Raw genomic sequence first — 22,996 nt, forward strand, 5'->3', positions numbered from 1 at the left:
AGGAAATTTTTAAATGGGATTGGAAAAGTTTAAAAGCTGCAAGTACCAATGTGCTCAACACAGATTGAAGTCTTCTAGGGTTGAAGAAAATATGTGCTCAATACATGCATAATCTATTTCCTGAACATTTCACTATCAAAAAGCTCTTATTTTTCAGTGAAAGTCTTTTGAGAGCAGCACATCTACTTTTTCTAGTAATAGAGCGACTCAAGAGTCAATAACCCCGAATCATAAACTTCAATTTTAGAAACTACCAACCAGATCAAGCTCAAAATAGTGTAGAAATCAATATTCAAGGACCTTTCATTGCCATTATGGAAACATGTTACTTGAATGAGGATTACAATTGATATATTCAAGCAAGCTTCTTTTATCCTGGATCTAAGCAGAGACCACAAAGTTCAAAAGTAGGCTTGAACTTGGGCCATTGAACTCTAACAGTCTCTAATCTTCAAATTGCAGGTAAAAGGGAGCGTAACAAATAAAAGAATTGAACTGCCTAAAATTCTGCAATCTCATATAGCCTAAAAAAAATATAAAAAAACACCATAAAACCTGCTTCAGTTGACAACAATCTCGCACATTGAGCTGGTGAGGCTGCCATCACAATCTGAAACAATGTCATCAACAGACAAAGACACGCCACAAGAGAAACTGAGACTTGGCTTAACCCTCGGCACAGCTGGAGGTTCTGCCTCATTACTCAAGATTTGTAGAACTCTCCTCATTGTAGGCCTCTTGGAGCTATCTGGGTTAGCACAACTCAAACCGACAAGCAACAGCTTCCGCATTTCTTCCACATCAAACTCCCCAGCCAACCTCTGATCAGCTGCATCAATAATCCTTCCTTCAGAATGCAGTCCCCAAACCCAATCAACCAAATTCACCATTTTGTGACAATCCGGAATTCTCTCAATTGGTCTCCTCCCACAAGCCAATTCAAGTATAACCACACCATAGCTGAAAGCATCAGTCTTCTCAGTTGCTTTTCCATACTGGAGATACTCGGGCGCAAGGTACCCCATTGTTCCAGCTGTCAGCGTCGAAACAGGGCTCTTATCATGATCCATGAGCTTTGCCAATCCAAAATCACCAAGCTTTGCATTGAAATTCCCATCCAGCAAGACATTACCAGTCTTAATATCCCTATGAATCACTTGCTGCTCACATTCTTGATGCATATACGTCAAAACAGACGCCAAACCAATCGCAACATTTTGCCTATGAGGCCAATCCAACAGGTTACCCTCCTCACTTTCTTGGTAAAGCACTCTCTCAAGACTACCATTCGGCATGAAATCATACACAAGCAGCAACTCACCTTTCTCAACACACCACCCTTGCAAATGCACTAAATTCTTGTGCCTCAAGCAAGCTATAATAGACAACTCAGCAAGAAACTCAGTCTTACCTTCATGAGAATGCCTGGACCTCTTCACCGCCGCAATAGTCCCCGACGCCACGAAAAACGCCTTGTACACAGTCCCAAATGCACCGTGCCCAATAATCCTACTCCCATGAAACCCTCCTGTAGCCGCCCTCAGCTCTCTATAGCTAAACTGCCTCGGCCCTGCCACCACCTCTGCTTTAAAACTCTTCACCCTCCTCACCTCCCTCCACTTCCTCACACTCACATACCCGAAAACCACCAGCGCAACACAAAAGAACGCCGGCCCGGCAATCCCAAGCCCCAGCCCCAGCCGCCTCTTGTGTCCCTTCTCCGGCGCCGGCAGCCTTGGACTGACAATCACATAAGTATCAGACACATTGTGAGGATGCAATGTGGGCCTTTTCGGCACAAACCCAGATGTCCTGAAGCTCCAATTCTCAATCTCATGAAGCTCAGTGCTTCCTTCAGTAGAAGCAGAGAAACCCACATACATAACCTCCTTCAGATACCCAGAAAGATCAATCCCCACGTTCAAAACAGGGGTCTCGGGTTTGAACCCGGAGTAGCTCAGGTACACCTTAAGCGTTTCTTGGTCGTTCTTGTAGTCAATCCAGGCCGTGATCGCCGTCCCGCTCTTCAAGTCAACATCTTGGTCAATGGGGTCGGCGGTCTTGATGGAGATCAAGGTGTCGATGTCGAGACCGACGTGGTTGTCGTTCGGGTCGGAAAAGTGGGTATCTTGCCGGGTGTCGAATTCGACTGCGATGAAGTGGTTGAGGGTGGGGAGGGAGGAGTTGAGGAGACCCAGGTAGGCGCCGGAGCTGCCGAGGGTCTGGTTGTTGGGGGAGAGGAAAAACGACATGCCGTCGCCGGAGGAGGAGGGGTTGAGGTTGGAGAAGGAGAAGGTGAAGCGGGTGGAGAAGGAGGCGGTGGTGTTGGAGTCGGGGTCGAAGAAGCGGACGGGGGAGTTGTAGAGGACGGAGCCGGCGGAGGAGGTGGGGACGGGGAGGTCGCGGGTGAGGCCGACGACGCCGTTGCGGATGTGGGAGGAGCCGAGGAAGGTGAGGTTGCGGAAGTTGAAGGAGGGGAAGTCGAAGCTGAGGTTCTCGGCGGAGGCGGAGGAGAAGCGGCGGAAGAAGAAGAAAAAGAAGAAAGCAAGAAGCTTTCTTGGGTTCATGATGGCTTCTTGGGTTTTTGACCTTTTGGGTTAGAGAGAGAGAGAGAGGAAATGGGTTTTCTGGGTTTTGGAAAAGATTGAAGATTGGAGAATGGAGAGTGGAGATTGTGGGGGTGGTGTTTAGGGGTTTAAGGGAGGGAGGGAAAGAGAGGGAGTGGGGTTTAAACGGTTGGAGAAGAAAGAAAGGGAGCGTAGTGGGTCGGTTTGAAAGGGATTGTTGGACTTTGTTGGGGTTATATAACGGTAATGAGGGACTTTTTTTTGTAGTGGGAAGAGGGGGAAACGACGGCGTTTTGGTACGATTTTGACACGGTCAAATCTTGATTTAGGGATTTTGTTTTGTGATTAAAGATGGGGGGACATGACTGTTATTGAGATTGTTTTCTTTTCAAAAGGTAAATGGAGGTGACGTTAATCGGAGATTATTCTTTCTGTTGTAAAACTTTTTGGCCTTAATTGGAAAGTGGATGTGACATTAATCGGGGTTGAGGGCGACGTTAATCGAGGTCTGTGAAGTTTGAAAGCATAAAGCGTTAATTAAGGACTTTTTGTAGTGGAAAGAGTTGGAAACGACGTTGTTTTCAGACGATTTTGACATGGTCAAATCTTGATTTAGGCATTGTTTTCACGGATACGTTGACTGAGATTTGAAAGCATGAAGTGTTAATCAGAGTTTATTCATCTTGTTACAAAAATTTCTGACCTTAATTAGAACATTGTCATAAATTTTTGTCCTTTTTTTTAATAGTGATGTGATTGCTAAATTCAAAATGTAAGAATGACAATGTACCGTTCTTATGCTAGCTAGTAGAGTAGTAGCTTAGCCAACTGCCAACCTACTACATTATTCATAGGATACCCATAAGAAAATGGAATTGAGTATGATTACCCATAATAGTGGAGTATTATAATGATTTTGCTAACAGTTTAGGTTAGTTTTGTGCAAAACCAAGTACATGTCACAGAGACACATTGATTAAGGGATTTTTTTTTTTTTTTGGGGGGGGGGGGGGGGGGTGACGACTATTATTTAGATAGTTTTCATTTAAAAGGTAAGTGTAATCAGAATTCAAGGAGATGTTAATTGAGGTCTAAAAATATGAAGTGTTAATCAAAATTTCTTCTTTCTACTGTAAATTTTTTTAGCATTAATCGAAAATTTCTCAAATTTTGATCGATTTTTTCTTTGAATATTGGTGTGATTGCTAAATTCAGAATCTAACAATGACAATGTAACATTCTTATGCTAGCTAGTAGCCTAGTAGAGTAATAGCTTAGCCAACTGCCAACCTACTACATTGTTCATGGGATCATAGGATACCATAAGAATGGAATTGAGTATGATTACCCATAATAGTGGAGTACTATAATGATTTTGCCATAGTTTAGCTTCGTCTTGTGCAAAACCAAGTATAATATTAATAACATGCACAGAGTCGCATTAACTCGCGATTGGCCAACCGAAGCAACTAAAATGATTAAGAAAAGATGCGAGGCTCAGTTGGCACTGAAACTCAAGCGTGATGTATTCTCTTCTCGTGATTAGTTAATTCCATTCAAATCAAAGTTCTGTTCACTTTATTTCCCCATTACTATGCACTTCAGACCAGAAAGCCAGAACTACAGATATTTCAATAATGACAAATATGAAGGGCCATCATGTGATCAAGACCTACATGTGCGGATAGCTCAAACAAAAGGAATGGAATAATACAAACCTACACGTCATGTAGCCGTTACAAAATATTAGAGTTACATGTGTCTTTCTCAAACTGTATAGCTTTTAATAATAGTTACATTAATTTAGGGAGATATTCCCCTAAATTTGAGGAGAAGTATTCGGTGAAGTGGATGTGTTTTTTGATACCCCGATTTTAGTAAATTTAGCTTCATTTATCATATTTTAGTGCACGGTTTTCTCGATCTAAATTAAAGTAAGTTTTACATTAAGAAGATTTGGCTTAGCATGTTCTATTCGATACCGGATTACAGGTAAGAGAAGAGCCCGACTCAGTATTCTTAAAAAAAAAAAAAAAAAAAAAAATCAGAACCAAGTCAAAATGATATGGATCAGCTCCTTCTTCTTGTGCCAAAGATCTTATCATTTTCGAAGAAACTTGAGTTACACTTCTTTTCCATTTTCATTCAAGAGGTTCTTGTGTGTTTCCACGCCTTTTTGAGACCTCGAAAAATGGACAAATTCCTTTTTTTTTCTTAGGAACACATACAATATTTGTCACTCCAAAAAGGATAATGGTAACCCTATCATTAACTACTTCATTTATGATTTATGAATCTCATAGTAATAGAAATACATGTCCTACCAAGACAGAATTTGGAACTTGCTATCCCCCTGCTTAGCAGGCAAAGATTTACCTCCATGGAAAGGATAATTCATTCGGATCAATATGAGAGTCCAACTACATTGCATTGCCATAATCCATGTTATATATTTGAAAGAGGTTGAACCTATGCATCTAGTAGGAATTGAACCTATGAGTTCGCCAATTATGAGTTGGGCGCTATAACTATTCAACCATGGATGCCTAGCGGGGATCCTTATACATGGTGAATAATAAAATTCCAATTGAAATGAAATCTTTAGGGATAAATCAATGCAATTTAGGAGGACTCAATGAAAGGGCATCAATTCAAATCCTGCATTTTCGAATTGAGAGAGATCAAGAATTCTCACTATTTCTTAGATTCATGGACAAATTCATTGTTCAGTTCTTTGGCAACACGAAAAAACCATTGTTCAACTTTTTGACAACGTGAAAAATCAAAAGCTCTGCCCTCCTATCCCTTTGATAGATAGAAGGGAGGGAAGAGGCCTTTGATGTCCCCTCCAGGCAAGAATTTTGGCCTCACAATCACTAGCCAATATGCTTTTCTCTCATGCCTTTCTTCATTCATGGTTTGATATTCTGGTGTCTTAGGTGTAGAGGAACCACACCAATCCATCCCGAACTTGGTGGTTAAACTCTACTGTGGTGACGATAGTGTAGGAGAGGTCTTGCGGAAAAATAGCTCGACGCTAGGATGATAAAAGGCTTAACACCCCTTGTTCTTATTACTTTCAATATGAAAAAGAAAAAATGAAAAATGAAAGGGTTGTCTTATTCAAAACCCTAGACCAGTTATGAAATCCCTTCTCTCCACTTCACACCTCGGAACTTTATTACATAAGTTGATTCCTAACTTTTGTCTCATATATATGAATAAAGTATTTAGGCACACCTATTTCTTCATATTAATATTTCGACTTTTATGAAGTTTATTTCCTTTCTACAGCTGACAAAAATAGTTGTTTTGAACGATACATATTTAGAAAGCCTACCCTTTCTTTATCCTTTTATATAGTATTTATTAACGGATTTCTTCTTTCTTTCCCTTTTTTTATTTCTATAGTGGAGATAGTCGCAGGTAATGACAAATCACGGCCATATTATTAAAAGCACAAGCTAAGAACGGGTTTCGTTCTAGTGCCCGAAATAATATTCTAAAGGTTTTGTATGTTCTTCGTTCATTGTATGGATACGACCTATGTTATAGAGTATATAACTTCGATCATAAGGACCAATTTCCTGTCGCATAGCTCCATAATAATTTTTTAAAGCTTCCCAATAATTTCCTTCGGATTGAGCCGACATCCGTTATGGTCATCATTCAATTCAAAGAATCTAGCTCCATTCTAGAATCATACATGAGATTTTCACCTTATGGAACACAAGATACTGAAAATCACAGGCAGAGAAGTGGAACTTTCAACAGAAAGTATCATCAGAAGGTGCAGCAACATAAATTGCATCCGTTGTATTCTGGATTTCCTATCATCAGAAGGAGCTATGATCTACCAAGACTGGCCCAACAACTGTGCACAACCAGTTAATGTAAGTATAGCCCCGATAGGCATGAATTCCACTAATTATTCTTTGTAATACTTTAGTAAATTTGTAGGTGTATCCAACAAGATATATATCATCTTTGCCTCTTCTTGACATAGAGCATAAGATGCCCAACACAACCAGGACACTAGAACATTCAATGGTCAGTGCAGCAGTCCACCTTATGGAACACAAGATACTAAAAATCATAGGCAGAGAAGTGGAACTTTCAACAGAAAGTATCATCAGAAGGTGCAGCAACATAAATTGCATCTGTTGTATTCTAGATTTCCTATCATCAGAAGGAGCTATGATCTACCAAGACTGGCCCAACAACTGTGCACAACCAGTTAATGTAAGTATAACCCCGATAGGCATGAATTCCACTAATTATTCTTTGTAATACTTTAGTAAATTTCGCTTCATTTATCATATTTTAGTGTACGGTTTTCCAAATCTAAATTAAAGACACCCTTCGTTCTTTTTACTTTTTCAATATGAAAAAGAAAAAAAATGAAAAATGAAAGGGTTGTCTTATTCAAAACCCCAGTCCAATTATGAAATCCCTTCTCTCTACTTCACACCTTGGAACTTTATTACATAAGTTGATTCCTAACTTTTATCTCATATATATCTTGGCATAAGTAAGCAGTTCATATTGTATCAGACCAAAACCTCGTGAATTGATCTTTACGGCGCTTCCTATATCAATTAGATCCTTTATCCATGGAATAAAGTATTTAGGCATACCTATTTCTTCATATTAATATTTCGATTTTTATGAAGTTTATTTCCTTTCTACAGCTGATAAAAATCATTGTTTTGAACGATAGATATGTAGAAAGCCCACCTTTTCTTTATCATTTTATATAGTATTTATTAACGGATTTCTTCTTTCTTTCCCTTTTTTTATTTCTATAGTGGAGATAGTCGCAGGTAATGACAGATCACGACCATATTATTAAAAGCTTGTGGTAAGAATGGGGTTTCGTTCTAGTGCCTGAAATAATATTCTAAAGCTTTTGTATGTACGTTCTCCGTTCCTTGTATGGATACGACCTATGTTATAGAGTATATAACTTCGATCATAAGGACCAATTTCTAGTTGCATAGCTCCATAATAATTTTTTAAAGCCTCCGCATAATTTCCTTCGGATTGAGCCGACATCCGTTATGGTCGTCATTCTATTCAAAGAATCTCCGTTATAGAACCGTACATGAGATATTCAACCTCATACGGCTCCTCACCGTCTCCGTAATAAGTGAATGCCTCTTTTTCTCCTGAAGTTGTCAGAATTATTTGTAATAAGATATTGGCTACAATTACAGAAATTTTTGGTAGAATGTTTAACCAACAAGCGAGTTTGTTCAATAGGCAAATGAGAACGTCATGTGGTGCTTTAGTGATTCTTCAACAAGATCATAAACTTTTTACCTAAATCTCTCTATCAATAATAATTGAGGAGAAGATAATTGGTGAGATGAATATGTCATATTGAAAAGCTTGATCTCCTTATCGCATGACATCATGATAGCAGTGGTACTTCAAAGATTGATATGTCAAGATGATCGAATATACTTTAATGATTTATGGAGGACCAATTGAAAATTTTCAAGGACTGATCATGTGGGGAACCAACTGAAAATTTTACCTTCGATATCAAAATCTCTTTCCTGGATGGGTTCTTCAGTATAAGTCATAAATCCCAGCATCCTCTTCTATATATGCACTGACCTCCTCCATCGACGGTAGATGTGCTGCTCCTAATCTCCTATCCTGTAATTTGATTCCTCCAAACAATCTCGAGGATGGCCGGCCAGCTGCTTGATCAAATTTGGAAGAAGACCAAGGATGCTTCTAACTCTTTATGCATAAAGGTCAAAGGCGCATTTGCAAGTATGAACATTTTCGAAGCCAATTCCACCCTGTTAAAGATGAATATTATGCCTTGTTAAGTATCAAATAACAGCAAACAAGCAACTTGTATAATAACAAAGACACAAGGGATATACCTCTTCGCCTGGAGTCCTTGTGATATTGATTTCACAGCATCTCACAACTGGACTGTGTTCTTTCCAAAGTTTGCACACATAGAACATTAATTTCTTCAGAGTGGGAGAAACCTCTCCTCTGAAGCATTGTGAAACATCTGTTGACTTGCTAGGATTACCAAGGGAATGAGAATCCACTGCAGTGAGTGCACTCTCCTCTGAGCCCAAGGCAGTTGGTTTTGCTGCATTAATTAACATTAGACAAAATAGAACCCAACCGATATTAATCTTTTAATGGGCCTTGAACTGAACCATCCCAAGCAACTTGCAAGGTGTTGGATGGGTGATCTCTCAAAGAACATTTCTGTTTTAGAATTTTGCCACTTTCTGCCATAGTATTAACAACTTAATCCGTGTGAGCATCAATTGTTACCTTTACGGATGAAACTGCCCTTCCATTTAAGAACTTTATCGGGTGAGGTTGTGTGGCTACACATACACATGCATTACAATAGATCAGCTAGCTGCCTCAAGACTAAAGCTTCCACGTACTCCAACTCTTGAGCACAGTACCTTCCAAGTGATTGAGAGCGAGACTTGGGTTCAATATATCCATCACTTGCTGCCTTAACAGCTTATAAACTGGTTTGGGCATAAAGTGGGGGTACATCTTTTACTCGACATATCCTGATACCCACATAGAACTCAAACTGGTCTTGACTCAATTTTTCTGCCAATTGACTTTGACAATTGACATTCCTTAACTAACATCATACTGTTCTGCATCATTTTCCTTTTCAGAGGAATCAGTTGACACAGGTCCAGATCCTTCTGTACAAGAATGAACCTTCTAGTAGATATTTGAGTTCTATGTGAATCATGCAGGTAAACCTTGAGTGGTAGTGTTTGTCTCTTTGACCATGTATATAGGATTCGCATCATTTCTGTTGCAATTTTTCAATATTATGCACAGCCTCTGACCTAGTACTTTAAGATACATACTGCTCAGCACAATTTCTCTCACTTGAATTTCTTATTTCTCCATTTACTACACCGAACTCAACAAATACTACCAGCATCACCTTGCTGCAAACTGGTAGAGGACTCGAGGCATGGGACGACTACATCTCAAGTTCTCAACCATATATCATCTACCAAAGACAATCCTTCATTTTGCTATCAACACTCGTTGTTTGGAATCTCAGTATCGTAAACATGGTAAACACAGGCATGGCATGGGGTAGTGCCCTTGCTATCCTGGTCTAAAACTCCAATCAATAAACATAAATCAACTTAGATCTATTGTATGGATATAACATGTGATAAAGAAGCTAAAATTTGTTCACATTATTGTTTATATGCATGAGATAAATGACAGTATGACTGGAGACTAGTCAAATAATGGCCACAATCATAAGGTAGTACCCAATGAAGAATGTAAGGAGGGAAATGGGGGTTGTTATACTTTGGTGCAGTGTGACTGTCCAAGCAGCCACAACTATGACATAGATTGAGCCTCTGCAGATGCCGGTTAGGAAACAAATTGAGCTGGTAATATCAGAATCAACAATGCTGCTATTTGGAGTCTGTCGTGCTGCCCTCACAAACCATTCCCATGTGCTGCTATCTGGTAGCAATCGGTTTATAGCATCAAGTAATGTCAAACCATTGAACTCATCGAGTTCATACAAAATTTAAGCATTGCAAATTAGGCCTTAGATAGTGATATTGCATTACAAGTATTCAAAACATGGGTATATTCATCGAAAGATAGTTGACAACAAGATATTAAGTTCACAACAAACTTGTATTAGAATGCCTAAATATATTACCTAACAAATGCTATAGATAGGATTTCAGGGAAAGAATTGAATTTGGTAAGTATATCTTGACACTAAGAACTCTTCTGAAAACTCAATATCCACTCATGAACTTTCATGACGTTTAAAGAATGACTAGAAATTTACCCTTAAAAGTAGATTGCACATTTGCACATACACTTCTGACAAAGAAGATTGGACACATTTATAACCAATAGATTTAGAGTTTCTCTTAGCAGGTAAGAAATTACAGTGGACAGTTGAAACGCCTGTGGATCACAGAATTCAGTATCTCCCCTATTCCAATTCAAAGGCTAATGCAATTGTTTTGAGTAACCAGAGGAATGCTTGTTTCGCTATCAACCTTGAAAAATCTAGAACAGCTAACTAGCTTCGGAAAATTTTTAACATTGTTTGGCGGCGGGGAAGAACTTGTTGATGTTGTTACCTGCCACAGTGATCAACTGGTTGTGAATTCCCTGCTGTGGCATCCCAATGTTTTGTTTTCAGTTCTCACAACTGGTTGTGATATCATCACAAGATTGCACTGCACCCATAATTTCATCGACATGTAAAATTGGGTTGTTGCTTTGAACTGCCAACTCTATCTTCCTTTAAGCTGTCAGCAGAGTGCACCAACTTCAACAATTCACCAGTGATATCATGAGACTTGACCTATCCCAATAGAATCTGCAAATGTACCCGGTTTTTCCTACCAATACAGGGAGAGCCACTTTCTTCAAAGAGCTGTCCTGTTGGCCAGAGCTTTTAGATCTTGTAATTCACCAGAGAAAATGGTCCAGCATCAATTTCCTTAATCTGAAATTAGCCTATTTGCTTCTTCCAGCAGAATGACTATCACTTGCATCAAGACGATTGCCGAAGTTTAAGTCATCAACATTTCCAGTTCCAGACCACGGGGTAAGATATCACACACCTAATAGTACCACAGCATAACCATCAACAACATTCAAGATTCGCCTCCGCGTCTAAGATAAAACATAAGAATCCTCTTCTCTATGATCTTGAGGAACGCCATTGGAGGCACGTCACATTTAGATATGGCAAGTGGCAAAACACTGTGCTCAAACCAATGAACCATTTGGTCTTGTTGGTCCAACACTGATGAAGAAGGCAAGAGAATGAAAAATAAGCCATGGGAACAAGTCCCACCAACAATGAAAGTGACAAAGGACATTTACATACAGGTGGTGTGTTGTTAGACTGTTGGTACACTCATTCAAGCCATTCTCAGTTACTCTTTCAAATTAGTGAATTTCAAATATAAAACCCAAATCTGAAAGCTTCTGGGCAATCCAAGGTAAATTGCATTACTTTATCATCTAAAAAAGTTACTAGAGGAAAAATAGCAAATGGCAATCAAAAGCAACAAAATGAACATTTACCCAAACGAGTCTTTCAAAAAAGCAAAGAACTTTGTAGCAAAAATCATCAATTTGATGACTCTCGATTTCGAAATTTTAATATGAAACACTCCAATTTGATTAAACATCCGACCTTCAAGACCTAGTCTCTCCAATTCCAAACTACACAAGCCTCTTGGGGGAAGAAGAGATGGTTGGACCCAAAAACTTGGACCTGCATAACATAAAAGAATAGAGCTTTTTTTTTTCTTTTCTTTTTTGGTCAAATAAAAGAATAGAGCTTTATTTACAGCATAACACTAATTATAAAAAAAAAAAAAGAAGAATCAAAGGACAGGGGCAGTTTAAAGAAGCAAATTACCAAAACATGTGTCAGGCCCACGTGTCCTGTCGTTTAGGGAGTATAGAGACCCAACCCGACCAGAACCTCAATCAAAAACCTAATCTTAAAAACTCAGTCCCTAAAAAAAAGCCCCAATCTTTCACCGCAGACAACAGGTGTTCAAGGTCCTGAATTTCATTCATCCAAGGTAAAAATCTCTCTCAGTCAAGCCTCTCAATCCGCCCAGTAAAATTCTTTATCAACATCTTCCGAATCAGATTTCAACGGATCTGTTGTTGAAGTTTACATCTTTGGGCACCTATCTTATCTTCCTCCTTCTCCTTTTTGTTTGCAGCAATGGCTTCTTCTTCTCAGAAGCAAAAAAGGGTACTCTTCATTCTCATCCCATGGTAAATCTTTCAGTCAACCATCTCAATTAGCCCAGTAAAACTCTTTATCAATAATTTCTGATTCAGATTTGATGCCTTTGTTATTTAAAGTTTTCAACTTTGATGCCCAGTCATGCTGTTGTTTAAAGTCTACAACTTTTTATGTTTTTCCTGCCCAGGTGCTAGATAAATCTAGGGCCAGGTATCATCTGTTGAAACTCAGCTTCGATGTCTCGATTGCTAAATCTGATGGGATTTTTTGCTTGATTGATTGAGTATTGACCCACTTTGATGCGTTTTGCCAAAGGTGCTAGATAAGTTTAGGCTTCATCTCAGTTTCAATATCACAGTTCCTTTGTAGCGAGGTATATCTTTCAGCCAACATCTTTTGGTTTTCAAATTTGATTATTCAACCTCTGACTAGAGTGTAGAGTATTGCTTTTGCAGCCATGGATCTTCTTTTTGGTTATGATTCCAAGCCCACTGTTTCTTTTAGTTCACACCTCGACTGGGTGGCATTCAGTCACTTCATTTAGATGCTGTGTTACCTAGCTGGTACTAAAATTAGTTGTCTGCTGTTTGTGTGGTTTTCAGCTTCTTGTGGTGACTTGCAGTCATTTGTTTACTTTTCCCTTGGTGGTTTCCTTGTAGGTTTATTCGTGAACTGACAATTGTGAAGTTGGGCAAGCCCTGATCTCTTCTGCCCTTGTTCTACATGAGGTGACAATAGCAAGTAACTTACCACCTAGAACCCTTCCGCCTAGTAGGTAATTTTTCTTATCCCCCTCTCTCCTGCTGCAAAAAATTGTAAATGGAATGGCTAAGATATCAATATTCTCCTTTTGTCACTTACTGCTTTTATTATGGTGCTTCCAACTTCATCTTGGAAGTAGGGGGTTTATAGTTAAACATATATGTATATGTATATATGTAGATATATAAAAATACCAATTCCTACTGGATGTTTATGGTTTTGTGGCATCTGTATTCTCGTCTGGGGGCAAGCTCTTTATCCATGTTAGCTTTAGCTAACATGCTAGTTTGATACCTTTTGAAACAACATTGCTTATGGGAAGGAAGTGGTTTATTTATTCAGATGTTGTGGCTTGCTAGGAATTTTTAACATGGATTTGCTTATGGGAAACATTTTTTTCACTATGGTAATTTACAGTACTTCTAGCAGTACTTTGTCTATTTTTAGAGTAAGTTGTATGCTCTGGTGTAAATGGTTCTAATTTAGTCAGTCTGTTGTGTATGGAGGTCACAACAAATTGGCTAATAATCTAAGCAACATCATAGCTATACAAGCTGTTCTAGGTTTTTGAGTCAGAAGGGGAAGAATAGAAGTTCACAGATTCTAGGAACACAGTATTAAGCTGAAGAAAGCGAAGAGCTGAAAAATTCTAAGTGTTTGAACTTGGCAATAATTCTGAAGCAGATCAAAAGAAAATAGGAGTCCGGAGATTTTCTTCTGATCTTAGCAGTATATCCTAATGTCATGCATTAAGTTGATCAGTATGGCCTTCTGCACCAGCAATATATTCAAATGTTGTGCATTGAGTTGATCACAAAGGGAAGAGCACAAGTTCACAGATTATAGGAACACAGTATTAAGCTGAAGAAAGTGCAGAGCTGAAAATATTAAATTGTTTGAACTTAGCATCTTAGCATTAAATTCTGAATCAGGTCAAAAGAAAATAGGAATCTGGAGATTTTCTACTAGAATTTGATCGTAGCAATAATATTGTGCATTGAGTTAAACAGTACGGCCTCCTGCACCAGCAACAGCTTCCTGCAACTGCAGTGGCTTCTCGAGAACAGGTACTTTTAGTAGTGATTCCATTTGAGTCTGTCTTTCTTCTTCCAACTGTAGTGGGGAATAGGATACACTGCAAAGTGTTCAACATTGAGCACGCCAAGTGGTAGGTTTTACTTCACTGCCTCATCAACATCATCTTCAGTTATATCCTCATTTGATTCAGTCATTTTGAGGAATCCATAACCCCTTTGCCCCCACTCCTTTCCATGGGTGTTCCTAATGATCCAGTGATGCTGTCCAGCTACCCTTGTGTTGTATCCAGTTAGAACCACAGTATGGTATCCCTTAGAATAGCCACATATGTGGCAGAATTTATACACAAGGTTCCCTTTGTTTGGACATGTGGTGGATCTACACCGGGGGAGGTCGTTATCAGCCCATCTTGTTCCCTCGAAAAATGGTAGGTGACTCGAGTCTATTATGTCACCACCTTTGTAAAACTGCAATATAGGATGGACTGCTGTGCACCCTACTACAGGATGAAATTTGAGCGTCTTCTTTATTTCAGTTCTTCCCTTTACTCTCCTGTACCCTCCTATGAATATTTTTCTTCCGTCCTCCTTAAATCAGAAATAGAGGTACATGAGTCAGATTGTACTACGATTGATTATACAAGGATAAAATTTTGTTACACTTTGAAATTTAGTCTATTTACCTTGATTGGTCCCTTTGAATATGGCCAGTCTGATTCTAGTGCCACTCCATTGCTTGCAATAAAGTTATACGCATCACGTACTGAGCCTCCCTCTGAGCGGCGGCCCTTCTCATACTCCTCAAATTTGCTCCTATCTTTCTCCCTTGGTGCCTTGTCTACAATATGCCTGGCAGACAATACCACAGTCTCGTTGGTGTACAGTTTGTATACAGATTCCAGGCAGTCAACTGGACCAATGGTCCAGCAATGATCTGTTAATGATTTAAAAATTTTATAGTCAAGTTTATATCAGAATGTGATAATATATTAATTGTAAAGCAGTATGAGTAAAGTTGTGATATTTACCATCCTCCTGCATTCTGACTTCATCATTCAGATAGGGTTCCCAGTTTATGTACTTGTCATCCTGTTACAATTGTATTAAGTGCAGATATAAAACTAGTGTCCTTGGTTAAACAAGTTTATTTTACATGAGTAAATAATTTTTTGAGCATTTGTATAGTGTTACATATCAGCAAATACTCACATCATTCTCTTACTCATTTGGCCCAACAGTGTTGAACCCTCTCACATATCTGTCCTCGATGAGCTTTCCGACATGTTGAACAGCCCCGTTTGCAATGTATCCTCTCACATTCTTGTTTCTGATGAGCTTTGCCACATGTTGAACTGCATCAGTTGTATTGAACTCACGGGTACTCAATTTCTGCATTAATGTTCTCAGCTTCCCAGGTAGACAACGGACAGCCATGCTCTTTAAGTACAAAAGCAAATGGTTTATTAGTTACTAGATCATCTTTTACCACATTCTGTTCTGTAATTTTACAAAGATGACTGAAATGCATCAAGAATATAGGGATATATTATCTGTAATTTTGCGATAACTATGGTTTGAATTTCCTTTATTTTGGTACAGAACTGGGGTATGGAATTGTCTTTGTTTTTCTATCTTTCGGCCAAAAACCAGGGATTATTCAACACCAAACAAACTTAGATCTGTATATACAAATTACTATACAGAACTTTGGTATGGAATTGTCTTTGTTTTTCTATCTTTCGGCCAAAAACCAGGGATTATGCGACACCAAACAAACTTAGATCTGCATATACAAATTACTATACTGAGTTTTTAGGCCCGTAATCAAGAACAGAATTAAGAAATTGGATCACTGTAGACGCTACTCTGATAGTGATGGGGTTTTCGCGGGAAATCAAGAACAGACTAATAAATCCAATTTTCTGTATAAAAAATCCACAGATTGTGATTGGGCGTTTTGGCGCCAAAATCAGAATAGGATAAACAATTCGAAGACGAAATCAAGAACAGCATTAACAATTCGAAAAATTCTGGAATCCGTTAAACAATCACAAATCAAATACATTTGGGCCCCTTGAAGACGACAAGAATAAAGAGTCATACTCACCGAATAGTTGCCCAATTTGAGTTTGAGTGATCGCCGGCGGGATTGGAGAGAGAGTCTGAGTGATCGCCGGCGTGATATTCCTGGTAATTAGAGTTTTGCAGTTTTAGAATTTTGGGTTCGGGTAATTTATGGTAAAATGCAGTTTTATATAGGGAATGGTGAGCTAGGCTACATAATTTTTTCTTTCTCTAGGATTTTTTTGGGTCAATTTTTTTCTCTTAGAATGCTTCACTAATTAATCAAAGCAAAGAGTGATATATATATATATATATATATATATATATATTTTTTTTTTTCTCTAGCAACATTTTTGTTGAAAATACATGACTTACCACTAACTAAATGCCGGTTATAGTAAAGTTTTATTAGTGATAAATTTCTTTTTCTTTTTGCCTGCATGTGTGATCAATTCACATGAGGTCACTTATTGGCGATTAGGTCTTTAGGGAAATCTAATAGAGATTCGTAGAGACCCAACTGTCAAAAAATGACTAATTTTACTTGAAAATGCAGATATTTTATGTTTTTTGTTTTTGTTTTTGTTTTTTTTCTTTTGAAGTAAATAGTAGAATGTATATTTTACTAAGAGCAGGAAGCCATGGCGATCAATCGCATTAATTTTGTGCAGGAGTTAATGAAAAATATTAGGGCTCGTTGTGGTACGGTTACGGGGTTTTTGGGGCAAGGCCAACTACCGATCGGAACCAGGCGGTATGCTGAAACTCAATACCACTACCATGCCAAAGAAGTTGGTACCGAAACTGTTGGTTATTGACTTTCCGGTCGGTTTAATTTTGGTTCAGGCCCAACTGAAGTGGATGAATGGGCCTTCTCGTTCACACTCTTATCAACATCCATAAATCTCACTGCTACCATGTTCTCTGTTTCTTTTTCCTGCTTACTCTTCTTATTACTTGACTGTGAGTTTGGCTAATTCTCAAGATTTCTAGAAGCTACGATCACACCACTCGCTTCACTCAACAGAAGTTAGGATCTCTGGACTCGATTTTTGTGGTGGCAGAGTCAGCAGTTTGGAGAATTTTGAGTGTGACCCTTAAGAAGTGTTGGGTGGCAAACTTGGAATTTTGAGGCTGAAGTTTTGAGTTAGTTTTCTCAGAAGATATAGTACAAGAGGAATTGGATTTCTTTCTTGGAGGCATTGGACCAATATGGTAGCTTCCCTTTACTGCTAAAATTTGGTATCAGGATTTTAAGCTACAATGGATTGAATTTGCAAATTTGGGGATTTCGAAAATCAAACGATATATGGGTTTTATGTTGGTGAAGTCTGCATCTTGCTAAGATTGTGTTTTTGGGACTGGAATCAACAAATTGGGGCTAGGTTCTGAGAGAAAGAGAGGCTGAGAGAGTGATGTCGCGAGAGAGGCTCGAGAGGCTGCGTTTCTGGAATGAGATCCCTAAATGACCCCCTTAGGGTTTTTCCACTTTCGACTCAGATCCAACAGCTTTAATTGATTGTTGATGAGTTTTTCTATTAGAATCTCCAAGTTTACTCACTTGACCTCCTATGCTTTTTACACCTCCTATCAAATTTACAAATAATAAATTTACCACTAAACCTCACTAAAGTTTCTTAAATAACCTTACTCATATAATTTACAAATAAACTATTATCTTTAAAATAAAAAATTTAGTCATTTTAATAATTTAAATCTTAATTACATATCTATTTCTTAATAATTTAAATCTTAATTACATATCTATTTCTTAATCAGACAACATAAATCTCTTCTTCAACCACGTGGTGTGGTGTGGTGGACGAGCGGCCTAGTCTGGAACCCCCAGGTCTAGCGTTCGATTCCCAGCTCCACCCCGTGGCCAGCAGATTTGAGGGACCTGGGTTTGTTAACACCTAAGGTTCGTGCGTCTGCGGTGCAGTGATTAGTCTGGCAATGCTGGGATACACTGCATGGGTGGGTGTGTAAAGGTTCTACTGTCGTCTTGCCCCTCAATAAAAAAATCTCTTCTTCAATAAAAAAAATCAAACACAAGGTATTGAGTTTTAAAAATTAATTTCTAATCAACAAGAAAATAACAGGACCCATTCTGTGGTTTTTTTTAACCTTTTTTTTTTTTTTTTTTTTTTTCCTGTTTTAGGCTTTTAGCTGTGCAAAAAAGAGAGAAGAAGATTAATCATTTTTTCTTAATGTTTATTTTATTTTCTCTATTGTTTGTACCTCATGATTAATTATTAAAATATTTATTTAATTTTTTTAATTGCTAGCCTTTTTTTTTTTTTTGCCAATATAATGGGTAGACTTAGATTTAGATCATAATCTCCCTCATCTATATGCGTTCAACATGATCATACATTTTTATGTCACATGATCTTAATCATAATTTTAATTCTTATTAAATATACATGAATGCTTTAATGAGTATGAAGTGAATTGGAAAAGAAAAATAGATAAGGAAAATAATAAAAAGTGCAATCTAATATTATTGAATTGGAAAGTCTAGAGAAAATGAATATAATATTTTTTTGGTATAATTATTGTTCTTAATAGTCATTTTATTGTAGGTTATATATTTCATTTAATAATTCATAATAAAGTGAGGTCAAATGAGCAGATTTGGAGGTCCCAAAAGAAACACTCATATCAACAGCTAATAACACACCTACTAATAAAAGTAATAAAAAATATATAAAAGTTATCCTATCTGGTCGGTTCGGCAATACCAAACCTCCTCCATTAGCTAAACCACTACCGAGCCGATATCCTACCTTCGGTAGGGCATTACTACACCGCACCTCCCGCTGCCTTTTTGTTCTGCGTTGACTCTGTCGGTTAGGCCGGTTTCCGGTCAGTTTCAGCATTTCAAGCCAGCCCTAAAAAATATAACAACCTCATGGCAATAAATTTCGTGTAAAACATTTATATATATATATATATATATATATATATTGAATAGAGGTTTGGAATCCAATCTAACTGGAGATTCAGCCTCACACCCAATAATACTATTAATAACTAAAGGATGATTGTATAGTGAGGGGAACATATTACCTATACCTTGAGTACTAGCTTAGTACAAGAATTCTCATAGAGTGCATCTTGGATAATTACAGGTGCCTCTTCTAGCCAATAATCATCTAAATAATCAACACTACAAAGGTATGCAAATCTATGGGCCACACCATTTGCTTCACGATAGATAGAGCGTAAATTTAAAGAAGGAATTGCCTGCAAATATGCTTTGCAATCTATCAAAAGCTAAAAACCGATACCAAGCTCAACGGCAAAGATAAGTATGTATTTTTTTATTTCATTTAGTCTTTTTTTTTTTTGAGGAAATAGATAACTTCATTACTTATCAATGGCCAGAAGACACGTACATCAGATGCTGTCTCATACAAAAAAAACTAAATGGCACAAGCCGCCAAGTAAAAGATAAGTGACCCTCACTGTTAACACATAAGCCACTCATTGAGCCTAAACAACAAGAAATCAAGTCCTCACTACTAACCCCTCTTTGAAAAGTAAACCTAGTCACCTAGAGACCTCAATTGGTGTACAACTGGAGTAAACTAAGAAGAAAGTAATAGAAGACCCAATTTCAAGTGGTAGGCAAGAGACCTGGAAAGCCTTTAGGCTTTCCTTTGCCCTTATCTCTTGTTCTTATTTCCGGCGGTCTACTCGTCTTCTTCTTCTTCAGAGTGACAAGAAGCACATCATTGTCATCCTCAAGTAGAAAAGATTGGGAGGACTTGCACGCAGGACTACCTTCAATCTTTCCCAGATCCGGGGAGCTACCACCCGCTGCGAGAGCAAGAGGAGTAGCAAAGCTTGTTGTGACGACATCTATGGAGGCCATGGAGAAGGATGAAGCGATTACAAGAGGCTAGAGGCTAGGGTGCCGTAGAAGACTAGGCTGAGAAATACTCTCCTAGATTTTATTTAGTCTTTTAGTGGCTTTTGTTGACGATTTATTGATTGGTGAAAATATGTCTTTTATAAATTTGACAAATATGTCCCTTTTAAGTTTATTTATTGTATGAGAGGCTATTACCATTAAAAAATTCTTCGGAAATTAAGAAATCATAGTAAATAAACTTAATAAGTGCAAGATTTTACAACGATTAAAGGCACCCAATTTGAACAAGCTCCGGTCTCATAACTATATCTCCCTGTGTCGTGGAATAAAAGCAATCTCAATGCCAATTCCTCCAACTAGCATTTCGCAATATTCCTCCACATCACATGCCCTAGCCTCCACTGCTAGTTAAGGTTCCTCAGAAGTACATCCTAAGTCCTAAGATATACCGCTTCTAGGCAACATGACAAGGTTAGGCAATCCGATTCAATCAATCATCAAAGGAAAAAGGTAACCCTCAATGGCAAACGAATTGAGGAACTGCCTCGATCCCTAAAAGCTGAAGTGTAGATATCGCAAGCTTCTTGTTTGGCCAAAGCACCCATTAGCAATCCCGGCCTTCATCAGCATCTATTCCTATCAATAACAGTCCATGTGAATGAGCAGTTGCTCTTTATGTATAAGAACAGTACGAGGTGGAGACCAGCATTGGGGATTTCTCTTTATAGGGTAGCTTCCAGTTGCAGACCCTCCCAATGTGCGATAGTGTTTCGTCACTAGCTAGTGAATGTCTATTTCTAGGAAGAGAACCGTGAAGGCATAAATCACTGGCTTCTCTTAAACTATAGAAACCAAAATAACTATATATGGGTACAAACGATTCCAGATCATGCCCAGGGAGTACACGACTACACGGTCAGTCTCACACACCTACTCCTTTGCCTCTATAGTTAGGAGCAGTATATTAATTAAACAAGGAAATCAGTCACTGGAATTTAGGTTTGGTCATAAAATCCAGAATGGAACCCTAAACTGAAACTTGGGGAAAAAAGGGAGAATCAATTAGCTACCCAAAAGAACTAGTCAGCCGACACCATTGATTCTTCTTATCATCATTTTTATGGTCCACTATCACTGATAACCCGGCCAAGAAATTAATAGCATGTATATCACTTCAAGAACCTACAACTCGCAGTATGACAAGTAATGGAAGATTTTAATATTTGCAGGTATATATAAAATCGGTGATCATTAAAGTATCAAACTAGATTAAAACAATGGACGAACCAAATCTGTCAAACTTGAATCGTTCATACTTATAATCTTAAATCGTCATTTTGAATGCCTTAACGATAATCAATTTGGCTGAAAATTTGCATAAGTAATCTACACATTAGGACCTAAAAACTGAACGGTTGATATACAAAAATATAATCGGAAAGTTGGTCTAATGCTCTAATCCTAGAAAAACTAAAAAAAAAGGATCCCTCACTAGAAGACCCTGTATATATATATATATAGTTACTTCAATCTCTCCATCTTATAATAAATCCTTGTCGAGGCTAGATCAGTTACTGTGTTTGCTTTGGATGGCTCAGTTAGATTTACTTGCATGATAAAGGACACTACTTGAAAAGCAGGCTGGCATGTTTGGTGAGGATCAGAGTATAAGTAACACTGATTAGTTAACTACTTAAATAGTATCATCATTAATGATCAAGATAATGAGAAAGGAGAGCAGACAATTTTGAGAAAGGAGAACAGACAATTTCCTATACCTCTTAAACAGAACAGAATCATTATAAGTCAATGGTAATTAACAAAGATATCAAATGTACCCAATATAAATTATTTAAGGGGCAAGATGTGCAGGGTTCTTCGTATCTCATCCTCCAGAGGATATCTCTTTGTCTTTTGAACCATTAAGATCTCTCGCCCAACACCTATTATAGTATTGTAGACAATCAAGTAAACATCCGCCCCTCAATGCGTTTAAAAGAAGTATGTAGATCTTTTTAAGAGAGGACATTTTTGTTGTTGTTGTAAATATAGATCAGAACCATCAAGAATAATATCAATTACAGTAATATGGTATGAAAGAGTTACATGACTTACGCCGATTATCAACTGGTCCTCCTCGGCCTGAACGCCTGTTGTCAATAAGTTTCAACAAACTCCCTTTGCCATTATCAGCAACAAGACCAAACAATTCGAGCTGCACTGGAGGGTTGCCAGTGCAATGCTCCTTAACTATTGCTTGGTAAATCTGGATCACATTCTCAGGATCAATTGCCTCCAAGGTTAGCAAACGAACCGTCCAACCACCAAACACCTGGTTATATGCCTTTAACACTCTTACAAATTGCAGTTGGCATTCTAAAAGGACACAAGCCAAAACATTAGGGTTCGACATCAACTCATATACAAAACCTTTAGTGGCACAGGAACGTAAATGTGCATCTAATGCAGAATCAATAATGGATCAAGTTCGAGCCGTGAATACATATAGACATTATTCGAGACACTACTATTACGTGATCAGTATCTTCATACCAATTGACAAATTACGCATGATAAATATACGACATCTAAAGAGCTAGCTAATATAACTTATAGAATATTATATATATGACAGCTCTTTATATAGGAGCACGTTGAGAAACTTATGATCAGTTCAGACCTTGTGCTTGTTGAACACTTCCAAAACGAAATGTGCATTAATCACAACCCTAATGCAATATCTGGACGAGGTAGCAATAGGACTTGCTCGAGAAATAACATTTCTGGAATGTCCTGTTTCAAAGAAAGGAGAATGAGGGAGATCCAGAAATGAAAAGCAGTACTACCGGAAAGTAAAGAAGTAAATCCCTCCTTCAAAGAGACCCAGTAAACAGTAAAA

At 38.1% G+C, this 22,996-nt stretch overlaps 1 protein-coding gene and 1 long non-coding RNA gene across 5 annotated transcripts; one reads left to right on the top strand and one right to left on the bottom strand.

Moving 5' to 3' along the window:
- Positions 1–306: 306 nt before the first annotated feature.
- LOC112167127 (probable L-type lectin-domain containing receptor kinase S.7) lies at positions 307–2,752 on the bottom strand. 2 transcript variants are annotated; one of them, XM_040505620.1, is made up of 2 exons: positions 1,412–2,752; positions 307–1,351 (listed from the first exon to the last, which is right to left on the bottom strand). In XM_040505620.1, exons 1-2 carry the CDS (start codon positions 2,565–2,567, stop codon positions 561–563), a joined length of 1,947 nt encoding a protein of 648 aa, XP_040361554.1. In that variant the 5' UTR covers positions 2,568–2,752; the 3' UTR covers positions 307–560. The 2 variants fall into 2 exon arrangements, with proteins under 2 accessions (XP_040361554.1, XP_024159863.1); XM_024304095.2 differs by having other exon boundaries at positions 307–495; positions 540–2,752.
- Positions 2,753–12,054: 9,302 nt separating this feature from the next.
- Positions 12,055–15,784, top strand: LOC112167327. 3 transcript variants are annotated; one of them, XR_002923712.2, is made up of 6 exons: positions 12,055–12,181; positions 12,329–12,383; positions 12,542–12,727; positions 12,794–12,917; positions 13,014–13,129; positions 15,392–15,784. It is a non-coding gene; the product is annotated as an uncharacterized LOC112167327 (long non-coding RNA). The 3 variants fall into 3 exon arrangements; XR_002923711.2 differs by having other exon boundaries at positions 12,060–12,181; positions 12,810–12,917; XR_005800228.1 differs by having other exon boundaries at positions 12,542–12,917.
- The last annotated feature ends 7,212 nt before the right edge of the window (positions 15,785–22,996 follow it).

The sequence above is a fragment of the Rosa chinensis genome, chromosome 5 (genome assembly GCF_002994745.2).
Source record: "Rosa chinensis cultivar Old Blush chromosome 5, RchiOBHm-V2, whole genome shotgun sequence".
NCBI classification, from domain to species: domain Eukaryota; kingdom Viridiplantae; phylum Streptophyta; class Magnoliopsida; order Rosales; family Rosaceae; genus Rosa; species Rosa chinensis.

Excerpts from the sequence above, each read along its gene's own strand:
- LOC112167127 (XM_024304095.2), bottom strand. The coding sequence starts at position 2,567 with ATGAACCCAAGAAAGCTTCTTGCTTTCTTCTTTTTCTTCTTCTTCCGC.